At 38.5% G+C, this 17,741-nt stretch overlaps 1 protein-coding gene across 1 annotated transcript in view; it reads left to right on the forward strand.

The window, feature by feature from the left end:
• The first annotated feature begins 11,922 nt into the window (after positions 1–11,922).
• TM9SF2 (transmembrane 9 superfamily member 2) overlaps positions 11,923–17,741 on the forward strand; it is a 77,566-nt gene continuing 71,747 nt past the window's right edge. The window contains exon 1 of the mRNA XM_020963966.2: positions 11,923–12,274. Within this exon, the coding sequence (XP_020819625.1) occupies positions 12,116–12,274 (159 nt within the window). The 5' untranslated portion in view covers positions 11,923–12,115. The remainder of the gene's footprint in view (positions 12,275–17,741) is intronic.

Below are 17,741 nucleotides of genomic sequence, written 5' to 3' on the forward strand. Positions count from 1 at the left end.
CTGAACACTTTCTGACAAAATTGAATGCGGTTTTTAAATTTTTATTTGGAAACAAGAATAATGAAAACACTCATTTTATTCTAGAAAAATCTTTAAAGTTAATTGATTCCAGGGGCAGCTAGGTGGCAGAGTGTATAGACAACTAACCCTGGAATGTGTGTGACTGTGCAAGTCACTTAATTCCACTGCCTCCAAAACCAAACAAAAATAATGTTAACTCATTCCTAAACCAAGCACTCTCAAAGTACAGCATGACCTAAATCCTAACATCTTCATCATTTAAATTGGACATGATGATCATAAAGAAGTCTAAATCTCAATTGTGTTCAGCTTTAAATATAAATATATATACACATGTATTTTTTTCTCTTATACCCTCTCTCCTCTCCCCCCTCCCCCAACCCCCAAGTAAAATTGCGTTTGATCCAGCTACGAAAATGAGGAAATCATTTTCCTTAAGTTTGATAGCTGAGTCAAAGTCCTTCGAAGAACGGAAGTATTATAGTCCAGAAGGCGGGGTGGGGAATCCGGGCAGCTTGGTGGTGCAGTGGACAGGGCACCAGTCCTGGAGTTAGGAGGATTTGAGTTCAAATGTAGCCTCAGACACTTACTAGCTATGTGACCCTGGGCAAATCAAATCACTTAACAAGAAAGAGAGAGGAAAGAAGGAAGGAAGGAAGGGAGGGAGGGAAAAGGAGGGTGGAGAACCTTTCTTCCTCCATTCCACAGAGGCATCTTGGAGTCCCAAAGGGCTTTTATTTTTTTTCTTTCACATTCCTCCCTCCCCCCACCCCACCCTACCCCAGAATTGGCCACAGGACAGTTTTCCACGCTGTGAAAACTACCCAGTTTACCCAGTGGCCCAGCCACATCCTAACTGTTAAAGTCTCTTATTTCCTGGATACCTAGCTGTAATCTGGCTACTTGGGTTAAAAAGATAAGAACTTCGAGGAAACGCCCAGGAGGAAGGAAGAGACGAAGAAGAGGACCATCCTGGGGTGCTAGAGAAGCCTAAGAAAGAGGGGCCGCTTCTAGCGCCGCCGGATCCGGAAGTGCTGATTCTTCCCTCATGACCGCTCCTACCGGCCTCCTAAGTAGGATGACGTGTCTGAAAAAGTAAACGCGGAAGTGGGCGTGTCCTAATCCACACGGGAGGCGTGGGCCAGCCAATCAGCGCCTGAAGCCCGCGTCAATCACTGTCCGCTGTTTTCCTTCGAGTCCGATGCGTACTTTCCGGGAAAAAGAAATCCTCGCTTCTCCGGGTTTTAGTGGTAGCTCGGAAAGGGCGTGGAAAGGGGTTGGAGGAGGCGGGATGTTGTCACCCGGGTTGGAAAGGAAGGGGATTCCTTGGGAATCGGGGGACTCCGTGGATGGAAGCTTAATTAATTAGACCAACGAATTTACTAATTAAACTATTAAATTTAAACCAGTTAATTAAAGTTTAGACATTGGAATTTTATTCAGGTTTTGAAGGGCAAGGGTACATGTCTGTTTCACTAGTAAATTCACTTAATCCCCTTGGGACTCAGTTTCCTCAACTGCAAAATGGACTGCATCATAACAGCTAGCCTTTAGATGGTGTTTTAAGGGTTGCAAAGCCCGTTACATATATCTCATTTTATCTCTGTGCTGAGGTCTCCTTAAAGTCTGTATCTATATTTCTATTAGGTTTGGTAGAAAACATTCAAAATTCAATTCAATTCAATAAACATTTATGAAACACCCACTCTATGCCGGACACTGTGCTCTAAGCGCTAGGGATACAAAAAGAAGCTGAAAACATTCCCAGCACCCACTAAAGAATTGTTCTGACACTTGGTTTCTACCTTCCAACATTAGTTATTTTTATAGGAACAGTGTTTTGGCTTCAAATTAGAGTGTAAACTCTTTTTAAAAAATTATTTTTGAAATCCACCTACTCATCATTTCTAATAGCACAATAACATTCCATTATATTCATATACCACAATTTGTCAGTCATTCCCCAATTTATGGGCATTCCCTCAGTTTCCAGTTCTTTGCCACCACAAAAAGAGCTGCTATAAACATTTTTGTGCATGTGAGTCTTTTGCCCTTTATGATCTCTTTGGGATACAGACCTAGAAGTGGTATTGATGTGTCATGTGTATGGGTATGCACAGTTTTATAGTCCTTTGGGCATAGTTCCAAATTGCTCTCCAGAGCAATTTCACAACTCCACCAACTCTGTTCCAATTTTCCCACATCTTCTCCAACATTTATCATTTTCCTGTTTTGTCATGTTGGCCAATCTAATAGGTGTGAGGTGGTACCTCAGAGTTGTTTTGATTTACATTTCTCTAGTCAATAGTGATTTAGAGCATTTTTTTCATATGATTATAGATAGCTTTAATTTCTTCATCTGAAATTGCCTGTTCCTATCCTTTGACCATTTATCAGTTGGGGAATGACTTGTATTCTTATAAATTTGACTCAGTTCTCTATATAGTTTAGTAATAAGGCCTTTATCTGAGACACTGGCTGTAAAAATTGTTTCCTATCTTTCTGCTTTTCTTCTCATCTTGGTTATGTTGGTTTTGTTTGTGCAAAACCTCTTTAATTTAATGTAATCAAAATCATCCGTATTTACATCTTATAATGCTGTCTATCTCTTGTTTGGGCATAAATTCTTCCCTTATCCATAGATCTGACAGGAAAATTTTTCTATGCTCCCCTAATTTGCTTATGGTATCACACTTTATATCTAAGTCACGTACCTATTTAGATTTTTTTTTCATATAGTGTGGGATGTTGATCTATACCTAGTTTCTGCCAAACTGCTTTCCCAGCAGTTTTTGACAAATAGTAAGTTCTTACCCCTAAAGCTTGGAACTTTGCCTTTATCAAACACTAGATTTTCATGATCACTTACTACTGTGTATTGTTCACCTAATCTATTCCACTGATCTACCACTGTATTTATTAGCCTGTACCAGATTGTTTTGATAATTACCACTTTGTAATACAGTTTGAGATCTGGTATTGCTAGGCTACCCTCTTTCACATATTTTATTGATTCCCTTGATATTCGTGATCTTTTGCTCTTCCAGATGAATTGTTAAAATATTTAATTAAAAATTTTAAAAAATCAATATTTTTTCTAGTTCTATAAAATAATTTTTGGTAGTTTGATTGTTATGATATTAAATAAGCAAATTAGGTAGAATTGTCATTTTTTATTACATTGGCTTAGCGTACCCATGAACAATGAATATTTCTCCAGTTTTTTAGATCTGACTTTATTTGTGTGAAAAGTGTTTTATAATTGTGTTCATATAATTTCTGGTTTTGTCTTGACAGGTAGACTCCCAAATATTTCATTTTTTCTGCAGTTATTTTAAGTGGAATTTCTCTTTCTATCTCTTCCTGCTATACTTTGTTGGTAACATACAGAAATATTGACGATTTATGTGGGTTTATTTTATATCCTGCAGCTTTGCTGAAGTTGTTAATGATTCTCTAGAATTCTCTGAGTATCCCATCATATTATCTACCAAGAGTGATAGTTTTTTCTCACTGCATATTCTAAAACCTTCAATTTCTTTTTCTTGTCTTATTGTTATAGCTAGCATTTCTAGTACAATATTGAATAATAATGGTGATAATGGGAATCCTTGCTTCACCCCTAATCTTACTGGGAAAACTTTTAGTTAATGTCTGCTGATGGTTTCAGATAGATACTACATATCATTTTAAGGAAAGCTCTGTTTACTGCTATACTTTCTAGAGTTTTTTGATAGGTATAAGTCTTGTATTTCATCATAAGCTTTTTCTGCATGTCTTGAGATAATCATATGAGCTTTGTTGTTTTTTGTTATCGATATGATCAATTATGATGACAGTTTTCCTAATACTGAACCAGCCCTGCATGTCTGGTATAAATCCCACCAGTCATAGTGTATGATCTTTGTGATATGTTGCTGTGATCTCCTTGCTAGTATTTTATTGAAAATTTTTGCATCAGTATTTATTACAGAAATTAGTCTATAGTTTTCTTTCTCTGTTTTTGTTCTTCTTGGTTTAGGTATCAGCACTATATTTGTGACAGAAAAGGAATTTGCCTATTTTTCCAAATAGTTTATATAGTACTTGAATTAATTGTTCTTTAAATGTTTGATAGAATTCATTTGTGAATCAGTATGGTCCTGGGGATTTTTCTCAGGGAGCTCTTTGATGGATTGTTCAATTTCTTTTTGTAAGATAGAGTTATTTTCGTATTCTATTTCCTCTTCTGTTAATCTGGGCAATTTGTATTTTTTGCAAATATTCATCCATTTCACTTAGATTGTCAGATTTATTATCATATAATTGGGCAAAATAGCTCCTAATAACTATTTTAATTTCATCTTCACTGGTGGTGCATTCAACCTTATTTTTGATAATGATAATTTGGTTTTCTTCTTTATTTTTTGATCAATTTAACCAATGGTTTATTTTATTGTTGTTGTTTTCATAAAACCATTCCTATTTTTATTTATTAATCCAGTGATTTTCTTACTTTCAATTTTATCAACCTTTCCTTTGATTTTCAGGATTTCCAATTCAAGGGTGGGGAATCTGCATCCTCAAGGTCAAATGTGGCCTTCTAGGTCTTCAAATGCAACACTCTGACAGATTCCAAAGTTCACAGAACAAATCCCCTTAATAAAAGTATTTGTTCTCTGAAACTTGGACTCAGTCAAAGGGCTGCACCCAGTGATCTAGAAGGTAATATGTGGCCTCCCTGAGGCTGCAGGTTCCCCACCCATCATTGTGTTTAATTGGGGATTTAGACTATAAATTCTTAACATTCTCTAATTTTATGAGGGCCTTCCACCTTATGAGGGTTGGAACTGGAAAGGACTTTAATGATGGCCTAAGCCAAACCTCTCATTTTACAGATGAAGAAACTGGGCCCTGGGAGAGAGAAGTTCCTTGCCTTGATAAGAAAAATAAGGACTTGAACCCAGGGCCTCTTGCCCTCAAATGAAGTAGTGCTCTTCCCATTGTACTATGGAACTAGTTGTGTGACTTCATAAAAATTACTTAACCTCTCACTGGCCTTCTCTATAAAATAGGGATATAAGTCAACAAGTAATTCAGGGGTCTTGACAATCAATAAACATTTGTTAAGCACCTACTATGTGCAGACAGTGCTGCTAATAACCAGGGATACAAAAGTAGTCAAAAGACAGTTCCTATCCTCAAGGAGCTTACAGTCTAACTGGGGAGACAACATGCAAACAAATATATGCAAAATGAGCTATATAAAGGATAAATAGGAAGGAGTTAACAAGGGAAAGAAACTAAAATAATAGTTGTTAAGGGAGGCTTCCAATAAAAGATAGGATTTTAGCTGAAACTTAAAGGAAGCCAGGAAAGTCTTCAGTGGTCCTAGTGATGGGGTGCTTGGGTGCTTGTCTTTGGGTGCTTGTACTTGGACCCCAATTTCTCCCTAGTCTCAGAAACACTGTCTCTGACAATCACTCACCAGCCCAAGGTCACTGTGCCTAGCAATTACTCATGCATGGACCCCAGCATCTCTCTTCCTGGTGCAGTTACACAAAGCTGGGTGAGAGAGTGCTGGGCTGCTCAGGCCCCAGCCCTCAGACCATGTCTCTGGAAGCCTCCCAATTCCTCAGTAAGTTCCTGTCTTGTGAGAAAGCTTTCCCTTGTTGCAGAACATTCTTTCATCAAGACAGAGAGAGAGGGGTGTCCTTGACCAGCCCAAGGACTCTTCCTCCTGCCACACTCCAAAGATCCATCCCCCTCCCTGTCCGGTATACTCCCTGTACTTTCCCATCCATAGCCCCCAAAGACACCTGCACCTTTGGATTACCTCATCAGTGTTCCTGGCATTCCCTTCCCATGCCCTTTTCCATATAAACCCTAGCTCCGTCCTCCTTCTCTTGCAGGTTCCTTAAGAATACTTGCCCACTGAAAAGTGTATCAATAAATCTTTGCCATCTTGACTTAAGGAATGCTTGAGTCTGTGAATTCATTCCAGACGACCCTGTCCTGTACCCCAGTCTTTGAGGGGTCTCAATCTCTCAGACCGCAACACTAGCGGAGGGAGGAAAGTGTTTCAGGTGTAGGGGAGAGCCAGAGAAAATGCCCAGCATAATCTTTAGTCTCAAGTGGCTTAAAATCTTTGAAGGGGGATAAGAATGAGAAATAATACTTACCAACTGTAGTATAACCCACAATGTAATAAGTGCATAGGAAGAGTCAGTCAACTCGAATTTATTAAGCACCTACAGTGTGCCAGGCACTGTGCCAAGCATTGGTCATACAAAGAAAGTTTAAAAAAACAAATAACAACAACAAAGTTGTCTCTGCTCTCAAGCTCACGACTATGTACAAACAAGCTATATTCAAGATAAATTGGAGATAAAGTCAGAGGGAAGGCACTAAGATTAAACGTGACTTCTTGCAGAAGGCAAGGAATTTACCTGAGATTTGCAGGAAACCAGGAGTAGGAGATGAGCATATATTAAGTGCTTACTATGTGCCAGGGACTGAGCTGAGCCTATGTATTTACTGTCTGGCTTAGACTCAGGATGAAAACCATAGGTTACATTGATAATAACTTACAATTCAATGGAGTGTTGTAAGAAAAATTCTGTTGAAAACAAAGTGCAGTTTATATATTTTTGGTTGGGACTTGTGATTTCATCAGTATAGGGAACTTCTGTTGCTGGAGCAAATCAGGAAATGGTTTGTAACTTGGAATCACCCATAGATTTAGCACTGTAAGGAAGTTTTAAAGGTCATCTGGTATAACTCCTTCATCTTAGAGGGAAAGAAAAAGAACTTCAAAGAGGTTTAAGTAATTTGTTCTAGGTCACAAGGCTAGTAGTAAGGAGCAAAATCTGAATTTCATCTAGGTCTCCAAACCCATAACTCTTTTATGATTTCAGAAGATTTCCTGAGGGTAGTTAGAGATAAAGTGACTCACCTAGTTTTGCAGTTTGTATCAGTGGCCTCCTCACTCTATAGCCCTGCCCTCTATTCACAATTCCGCACTTTCTCTCAAAGTACTATAGAAATTAAAGTTATTACTACTGCTCAATAAACGATTGATCTAGGACTCTAGGACCATGATCACAGATCAATGGATTTTCTACTGCTAAAGAGGCAGTACAGTGTGGTGGATAGAGAGTTGTCTACTGAATCTGAAAGACTCGAGTTCTGGCTTTGTGACCACTGGAAATCACTTAACCTCTCACAGCTCTCAGGCAATTCTTTACTTCTAAGTCAAGTTTTTGTTGTTGTTGTTCAGTCGATGTCAGTCATGTCTGACCCTCCATTACTCTATTTGGGGTTTTCTTGGCAAAGATACTAGCATGGTTGGCTAATTCCTTCTCTAGCTCATTTTACAGATGAGGAAACTGAGGCAAACATGGTCACATAGCTAGTGTCTGAGGCCAGATTTGAACTCAGGAAGATGAGTATTCCTGACTCCAAGACCTTCACTATATCCACTGAGCCACTTAACTGCCCTATAAGCCAAGTTAATAAGCATTTATTAAGTGCCTACTGTGTATCAGGCCCTGGAGATGTAAAGAAAGGCAAAAGATAGTCCCTACCCTTCAGGAGCTCTCAATCCAAAGGGAGAGTCAACATGAGGAACAAATATGTACAGATGGGCTATATACAGGACAGATAGGAAATAATTAAGAGAAGGAAAGCACTGTAATTAGGAGATTGGGAAAGGCTTCCTATGGAAAGTGGGATTTTAGCTGGGACTTGAAGGAAGCCGGGAAAGCTATTAGACTGAGATGAAAAAAAGAGCATTCTGGGTATGGCAGGGAGCCAGAGAAAATGCCCAGAGCAATAAAGTGTCTTTTCTTGGGACATCAAGAAGGCTCCAGCATCACTGGATCAAAGACTTGTGACAAGCAGACCCACCAGCAGGTTACTGCAATAGTCCAGGTCTAAGGTGATGAGAACTGCACCAGAGTGATGGCAGTGTTAGGGGAGAGAAGAGGGCTTATTTAAGAGATGTTGCAAAGATGAAATCAACAGATTGTGGCAACAGATCCATTATGGTGGGGTGCGATCTAGCAAGGAATCCAGGATGACTCCTAGCATTGTGAGTCTGAAGAAATTTGAGGATGGTGTACCATCTACAATAATACGGGAGTTTGGATGGGGAGAGAGTTTAGAGTGAAGCTTACCTACATAAATGGAGATAGTTTGCTTACCTGGTTTTTCCCTAATCCTATGAAAGAACAGAATAAAACTTTAAATAGTTCCCCTTGGACTAGAGAATGCTTAAAGATTTTTTTTTATTCAGCCATTAAATCTAGTATAATGTTCTACCCATGTGAGCATTTAACAAAACTCAAATAATCAAATTGCATTGCCTTTTGTCTTCTAGTTTTAAAATCTGATTATGTTCATCTAGGTGAGCTTTCCCTTGAAAATAGATAAGAACATGTTAAATGTTGGCTTTTCTGGAATACAGAGATATTGTAGTTTTTCAAATAGGGGACTAAGGCATAGAGGGACTTATCCAAGGTTGACTATTTTTTTGTTTCTGTATCTTTAACAAAAATTAGTTTCTGCCATGAGTCTTATTTAAATGTGTGTTATATAAATGTAAGTTGTTATTATTATTATTACTTGCAATGATTCCAAACAGCTCACTGACACAAAAACATATCTTTTAATACTTATATTCTCCAGCTATATGACACAGTGGATAAAGCACCAGGCCTAGAGTGAGGAAGCTCTTGAGACCAAATGTGACCCTTGACAATTACTAGTTGTGTAACCCAGGACAAGTCACTTAACCTCTGTTTGCCTCAGTTTCCTCATCTGTAAAATGAGGACAAATAATGACACCTACTGAAGGGTTGTTTTGAGGACCAAATGAGATAATATTTGTAAATCGCATAGCACAATGCCTGGCATACAATAAGCACTATGTAAATGTTAGCTTTCAGTTTTATTATTGTCATTATTATATATGGCTGAAAATCATAGAATACAGCAATCTCTGAAGAATTAAAATTGTAGATGACCCAAAAGGAAATGGAAAAATACATGGTAAAAATAAATGGACTGTCATATATTTTATGCAAAGAGCTTGTACAGGGTATCACTGAATAAGTATATCATTATGTAGTGAGAATAAGGTGTAACAGATGGATATACCAATAGAATGTTAAAAAGTCCAAGAGTGACTTTGCAGATGACATGATGATATACTTAGAGAATCCTAGAGAATCAAGTAAAAAACTACTTGAAATAATAAACAACTTTAGCAAAGTTGCAGGCTATAAAATAAATCCACATAAATCATCAGCACTTCTATATATTACCAACAAAGCCCAACAGCAAGAGATAGAAAGAGAAATCCCATTTAAACTTACTGTAGACATTATAAAATATTTAGGAGTCTACCTCCCGAAACAAACCCAGGAACTCTATGAACACAATTACAAAACACTTTTCACACAAATAAAATCAGATCTAAATAGTTGGAAAAACATAAGTTGCTCATGGGTAGGCCCAGCTAATATAATAAAAATGACAATCCTACCTAAGCTAATTTACTTATTCAGTGCCATACCAAACTACCAAAAAATTATTTTATAGAGTTACAAAAAATAATAACAAGATTCATTTGGAAAAAAAAAAGTCCAAGAGTGAGGCATCAAGCAACTTGGGTATCTCCTTCACGGAAAAGAACTACACAGGATGAAAAATCATTTAGGTTCAGTGGCAAGAATGCTAGGTAGGAGTCAGAAGGGCTGAGTTTGAAACCTGTCTCTCTACTTGCTACCTGCATGTCTTGGACAAATTGTTTTACTTGTCTCTCCTTATCTGTAAAATCATGTGGTTGGACTTAATATCAAAAAACTGCTAGTAGCTCCACAATTGCCTCTAGGACAAAGTACAAACTCTTCTGGTATTCAAAGCCCTTCACAATCTGACTCCAGCCTACCTTTCAAGGCTTCTTACTCATTTCTTCTCTTCAGGAATTCTTCATCCCAAACAAAATGGCTTACCTGCCACTTCACACACAAAACATTCCTTTGCACAGGTACTTGCCATATTTGGAACGCACTCTCTCTGTAATTTCCATCTCCTCTCTTTTAAGCTCAGCTCAAGTGTTAACTGGCAAAAAGATCTTTCTTGATTCCCCCCATCCCAGCTGCTTTTCACAATCCCCTCCTTTTCCCCATTTCAGTGTGTTTTTGTTGTGCATCTCTTTGGAATTTACTTATGTGTACATTTTCTTGTTTCTCCTTATAAAATGCTAATGTCTTGAGGGCAGGTACCTTTCCTCTTTCATCTTTGAATACCTAGTGTCTGGCACACAGATTAATGATTGCTAGTAGGGTGAATGAATGTTTTTGTGGTTCATTGGTTTTTCAGTTGTGTCCGACTTTGTGACCCCATTTGAGGTCTTCTTGGACAGGAAACTGGGGCAGTTTTGCCTTTTCCTTCTCCAGCTCATTTTACAGATGAGGAAACTAGGGCAAACAGGGTTAAGCGACTTGGCCAAGGCCACACTGCTACTAAGTGTCTGAGGCCAGATTTGACCTCAGGTTTTCCTGATTCCAGGGCTGGCACTCTATTTACTATGCCACCTAGCTGCCCGTGTTTGCCCTAGATGACCTCTACAATTTTTTCCAGTTCTTAAACCTAGACTTCTAAACAGTGAATGAACTGTCACTTAAACTGTTGAAGAAAGTAACCACATCAATAATATCACAGATCCCTTAAACTGTCAAGTTTTATGAAAGCACTTTCTCCACAACAAAACCCAGACTAACTACCACTGTTATCCATATTTTATAGATGAGGATACTGACAGTCATTTTTCTAGTAAATGGCCAATCTGGGACCATTGCCTAGATTTCCTCATGTAGCTAGATAGCTTGTGACTCACAATCTCTTCCTGTTAATTACTTAAGAAATTAAGAATTTTTTAATAATCTGTTAACAGGTTGTTAAGAAGATGCCAATTCAAAAATGGCTTCAGACATACTTAATAACTGTGACCTTGGACAAGTCACTTAACCTCTATCTACTTCACTGTCCTGAGGTCTAAAATGTGATAAGGGGGCAGGTAGGTGGTACAGTGGATAAGGTGTTGGACCTGGAGTCAGGAAGACCTGAGTTCAAATCCAGCCTCAGACATGTACTAGCTATGTGATCCTGGGCAAGTCATTTATGTTTGCCTCAGTTTCCTCATCTGTAAAATGAGTTGGAGAAGGAAATGGCAAGCCACTCCAGCATCTTTGTCAAGAAAATCCCAAATGAAGTCACAAAGAGTTGCACATGGATGAACAACAACAAAAACAGCATCTACCTCCCTATGGTTGTCTGTCCTGAGGATCAAATAAGATAATAATTGTAAAATAGTTGGCATGTAGTGGGTAGTTGATAAATACTTGCCTTCTCCTCCACCCCCCCCATCCTCCAGGCTAATGTTCTTTCTTGTCCAGGAGTTCCAAACTTGAATGGGGTCCAAGAACTTGTTTTTAAAAACATATTGATAAATATATTTCAATATGGTTGGTTTCCTTTTGGAGGCTATGTATTCTACTTTATGCATTTCAGAACATTATTTTTAAAAGTATTAAAGTACATAGGCTTTAAATGTGTTAAATACATTATTCTGAACAATAGACTTCACCACGGGGCCAAAAGGGGACAGAAATAAAAAGGATAAGAATTGTTGCCATATTACTATAGTCTCTCAATGTAGCCAATCCCTCCCACTTACTGGCTTGTCTCCGCCCACCGCGTTTTCCTTCCAGCTCCCTTCTTCACTGGGTCTAGGGAAAACGTGGAAGCTGGAATTTTCTTTTTTACACACGCTCCCGGAAACTCTTCAAGAGGCTCCGGGATAGCCTCCTACTGGGCCTGCGCAGGGGAGTCGCGCATGCTCTGTCGTAACGTGGTTCGGTTTCTGTTGTGAGGGCGGTCGTATCTCCCAGTGCAACCGGAATTGTCTGACGGCGACCCGCCCTCCTGCTCGGCAGCCACCGCCTCCTACTGCGCCGCTAGATTGTGTGTCCCCCCCGCCCGGGCCTTCCCCGTCCCTCCCTCCCCGCGGCCCAGCCAGCCTTTCTCCCGAGGTCGCCCGCCCGCCGTTATGAGTCCGGGGCCCCGGCCGTCGTCTTCGCCTCGGTGGCGGTGGCTGCTGCTGTCCCTGCTGCTGGGGGCCGCCCCCGGCCCGGGCAGCGCCTTCTACCTGCCGGGCCTGGCGCCCGTCAATTTCTGCGAGGAGGGAAAGGAGAGCCCCGAGTGCAAGGTGGGCGAGGGGGTGATGGTGGGGGAGGCCGAGGGCTGGCGCGGGACAAGAGGGGAGGGCTGGGCCGAGGCCGGGGACTGAGCAGGCCGGCCAGGCCCCGGGCCTCATAGGGGGCAGGGCCCAGACCCTGGAGCTTGGAGCGAGCGATGGCCTCCCTCCCCCACCTCCCGTCTCTCGATCCCGACTTTAAAAGCCCCTCGGGGTCCGAGGCACCAGATGGTCACCTGGACACTGGACTAGGCGCCGCTGAGGGAGGGAGGGAAGATTCGCACCCTCCCAGGTCCTCATGGAGCACCCCACTTACTTTTGTGCTGTTTGTAGCAACTCACGCACATTACCTGGTAATAATAACAAAAAACAGCTTCTACTGTGTCCAGCTAGGTAGTGCAGTGGATAGGGCACCGGGCCTGGAGTCAGGAAGACCTGAGTTCAAATCCACTCTCAGACACTAGCATTGTGATCCTGGGCCAGTCACTTAATCCCTATTTGCCTCGATTCTCCGTCTGTCCATAAAATGGGGACACATCGAAGAAGGAAATGACCAACCATTCCAGTACCTTTGTCAGTGGGGTCTCCTGGAGTCAGACGCTACAGCTGTCATATTTGGTCCTCACAACAATCCTGGGAGCTAAGTGCTGTGTGAATCCTTTTTTACAGTTGAGGAAAGTGAGGTGGGCAACGTGGACCATTGCCCATGTGACTTGCCCAGAGTCATAGCTAGTGGCTGAGGCCAAATTTGAACTTAGATCTTTCTGCCTCCAGGCCCAGTGCCTCACTTAGCTGCTTTAAGAACTTGCAGGGCAGATAGGTTCTTAAACCTCATTTTGGGGGTGAGGAGCAATGGACGACCCCTTTGACAGTCTGGTGAAACCCGTAGACACCCCCCCCCGTTTTTAAAAGTATAAAATAAAGCACATAGGATTACTAAGAAAACCAGTTGTGTTAATTTTTTTTTGAAGTTTATGGTCTCTAAGTTAAGAGATGTGGGCATAGAATCCCTGCACACAATTCAGTTTACTGAGACAGACATTTACAAAGGAATTACTATGTGCAAGGCACTCTTGCCCACCCTTAGTGTCTTAGCCCTGAACAATTGCATCATTATAAACAGACTATTTTTTATTTGTAGACGGTTACACCTAAAAAATGCACAAAATTCCTACTGCTATTACTATTGTCACTGAAACCTTTACACATTTTCAGAGCAATGTGGTTTTTTTTCTTGTTATAAGCTCCTGGGAGAAAATTACATACTGCTCCCAAGAAATTTTTTCTAGTTGAGAGATAGGAAAGAAGCAGGTGGTTGATGAAACCCGAAGAGGGACCTTCTCGGGCAAATCTTAAAAGCTTTAGTGGTTAAAGTATTTCAGGTTGACTTGTTAACAGTAAAGGAAGCATTAATGTATGTTCCGTCAGTTCTTAACGTACATTGGAAAATAGTACATCATAGTATGGAGCAGCTAGGTGGCACAGTGACTAGAGCTTCTGGTCTTGCTTGGAGTGAGGAAGACCTGAATTCAAATTTGACTTCAACACTTCTTAGCTGTGTAACACTGGGCAAGTCATTTAATCTCTGTTTGCTTCAGTTTCCTCATCTGTAAAATGAACTGGAAAAGAAAATGGCAAACCATCCCAGTGTCTTTGCAAAAAAACAAAAACAACCACATGGGGTCATAGGGAGTCAGACACAACTGAACATAATAATATGTAGTATTGTGTAAGATGTTACGTTTTACAGTTGGGCTCACAACTCACAATTTCTTCTTTTTAATGACTTAAGAAGTTAAATTGATTTCTCCCAAACTTTTAATAATCTAATAACAAGATTTTTAAGTATTAATAGTAGAATACTCTATAGATAGAATCACAGGCCTATTGAAATAAGATTACTTAATATTTTTATTTTCTGTTATTTTTATGTTATAAGAAATTGGCATAATACAAATATTATATGTTTGTTCTTTCTGTTATATAAAAGGTATTTCCTTTTATGTTAGTTACCTTTCTTGAATGGTTCCTGGGTATTGTATATATAGATTAGTTAGAAAACTTTTAAAACTTACATAGGTAAGGTTTACTTAAATTTGACTAAGTACCATGTGACTTTTGTGCAAGGGTTGCCTAGTCAAAATGGAAGTCCTGATCTCAACTGAAGTGGAGGATAGAGACTGTTGTTTAAGTACGCAGAATAATCAGTTCTTAAGCTTTAATCTAGATGACCAGATAATAAACAAGAAATATACCTCGATGTGACATTAGCAGTTGGCTTATCCATAAGATGGTTTTGAATTCTCTTTCAGGAGTAACTATGGAGTCAACTCAGGAAATGCTTCGTAGACATTTAATATTGATTTAGGTGGGTAGAAAACAAGTCAGAGAGGACCAGTGCTCTGAAATCCATCTTTAGTCATCTGTATTACGGAGTACTGCTGGTATACTGTTTGAGTAGAAACAGCTGTTTAAAAAGTGGCAGATAGCTCATGTAATTCTCTTTTTATTTTAAACCATGCCATTTAATGAAACTTGAAACAAACTTTGACTGTCCTTCCCTGAGCCCTCTGACATGTCGAATTCAAAGTTACCTTTAAGGTGAGGAAAGCCTATAAATAGCAAGAGTCAATTTTGACTTTATTATCGCAGTGACCTGTTAATGTGACCAAGTCCATATTTGGAACAGAGTATCAAGTCTTATGATCAATCATAAGTAATGTAAACAACTGAAAGAATATGCTTCAAAAAATAGAGAAGTATTATAAAATTAGAAAGAAATTTTTCCAAAAGAAGGCATCACAGTTACTACCTTAGGCATAGAGGTGTAGAGTAGGAAGAATTGGGTTCTGTTAGTTATTTCACTGCCTTTAGACAAGTTATTTGATACTTTTTTTAACATTTAATTCTTATTTTTTTCCTCAATTACATGTGAACAAAAATTTTAAACATTCATTTAAACATTTCTGTTTTCCTATTTTTTTCTTGGATCAGTTTATATTCTCATTATTACCTCAAACTAGTCTTCTAGTTGTCCACATTCTTTTTGATAGTTTTTACATCTACAAAATGAGAGTAGCAGGATATACCTATCATTCCAATAGAATATTGTGATGTTTAATATTTGCAAGGTAATTTGAATTAGCGGGAAAATACAATATGAATGCAAGTCTTTTGATATTATACAGTTTTTTGTATTGAGATGAAACATGAAGATCTGTATTGTTAGATCTTCTGTGGTCTCATTATTTAGGTGTCTTAATATTTTGATAATATACTATATTTGTGTTTGAGATGATTTTTTCAGTGAAAGAATTTCAACTAAACCCCAAAGTCATTCTGTTTCTCAGTATCATTCTCTTTTCTCATTTGTTTTCTGCATTTTGTCTTTTCCTTCATTTTCTGTAATCACAGTAAGGTAGGTAGATGTAAGTATAGCCATAGTATTCCTTTTATTTTTAGATCCATCCCAGTTTTTTAAATCAAGAAGATGCTCCATGTTGGCTGATCATAGGAGTAGGTAGAAGTGAATAGGATTTACCATTCATTCTATGTCTGTGAAGTACTATTGTGCTAATTTGTTATACAGAAATTCAAACTATACAAAATTTTATTATTTCAGATTTCTAAAGTTGTTGGATATACTGCTAAGTATTAAATCAAATATTGAGAATATGAAAATTAGCAAAATCTGGAAAGTTAATTTCCTGAGATTAATGATAGGTTTTATGGTCTTTGTAAACAATGAATTTAGATCTTAGAACAAGTATTCCAACTAGCACCATAAAACATGGTGCCAAATTTTCAATATTTGAAGTGTAGAACATGTTCTCTTAGATGAACAGAACTTCTTTCCTATTTAGATAAGAGCAGCCAAGTATGCACTCTTGTTCTTAGAACTAGGAATAAATGTTTTACATAAATTAGATATTAAGGAGTGGCAAGTAGACATAGGCTAACTTTATGAAAATTTCACAATTTAAGAGATGCTTGCTCAAAAAGAATTTTTATTTTTGTTTCTTGGTTGCAGGTAGGTAGTTCACTTGCAGACTTTAAGTTTTATGTTAATATAAATGTTTCAAGGGAATAAATATATAAATTATTTATGTAAATATTTCAGATACTTTTAAATAAGAAGTAAAAGTGATGAATACAGTAGTATTGCCATGATAGGGCTGAAGATTTAATGGGTTTTTTATTCTCTAGTTCAGCTTTGTATCCTTTAATATTTTGCTAGAAAATTTTTGAGAAAAATTTCGTTTTTTTAACTTTCAGTGGTCGATTGTTTTGTTGGACAAGAGCTTCAATTCCTGGCTTCTTGAATGTAATAATTCTATGTGTTTTTGTCAATGCCTAAAATCTGGCACTCTCAATAATAGTACTTCACATTTATAAATCACTTTCTTCTCAGCAATCCTGAGAGGTACAGAGTGCACATATTATTAATATACCTGTTTAACAGATGAGAAAACCATGACCTTAATAAGTCAAATGATTTGTATATGGTCATACTGGCATGTGGCATATCTAGGCTTCCAACTTAGGTCTTTCAAGTCCTGCGCTCTTTCTAGCATTCATTTATCTCTTTTGGATGTGATTACCTCAGGCATACTGTATCATATTTTCTTTTAGAACTTACTGTTTCAAAATGAGATAAAAAAGATGAAAAGTGTCACTTTAAAACAATTTTTTTTCTCAGCACCTTTGTGTAAAGTCATTGTAGTCATTTTTTCTCCTTCCCCAAGGTGGCAAGCAATCTGATATAGGTTATACATGTGCAATCATGTAACCATATTTCCACATTAATCATATTGTGAAAGAAGAAACAGAACAAAAGGGAAAAGCCACCAAAAAAAAGATGAAAATAGAATGCTTCAATCTGTATTCAGACTCTGTAGTTCTTTCTTTGGATGTGGATACCATTTCCTATCATGAGTCTTTTGGAATTTTCTTGGATCATTGTATTGCTGAGAAGAGCTAAGTCAGTCATAGTTGGTCATTGCACAACGTTGCTATTACTGTTTACAGTGTTCTCCTGGTGTAGCTCACTTTACTCAGCATCAGTTCATGTAAGTCTTTCCAGGTTTTTTTGAAATCGGCCTGCTCATCACTTCTTATAGCACGAGAGTATTCCATTACATTCATATACCACAGCTTGTTTAGCCATTCCCCAGTTTATAGGCATTCCCTCAATTTCCAGTTCTTTGCTAGCACAAAAAGAGCTGCAGTGACTATTTTTGTACATGTAAGTCTTTTCCCCTTTTTTATGACCTCTTTGGGATACAGACTTAGTGGTATTGTTGGGTGAAAGGGTATGCACAATTTGATTGCCCTTTGGGCATAGTTCCAAATTGCTCTCCAGAGTGGTTGGATCATTTCACAGCTCTTCCAACAACGCATTAGTGTCCCAATTTTAAAGGCTCTTATTCTTATAAATTTTAGTCAGTTCCTTTTATATTTTGGAAATGAGACTTTTATT

Source organism: Phascolarctos cinereus, unplaced genomic scaffold (assembly GCF_003287225.1).
Source record: "Phascolarctos cinereus isolate Bilbo 61053 unplaced genomic scaffold, phaCin_HiC Scaffold_7;HRSCAF=346, whole genome shotgun sequence".
NCBI lineage: Eukaryota > Metazoa > Chordata > Mammalia > Diprotodontia > Phascolarctidae > Phascolarctos > Phascolarctos cinereus.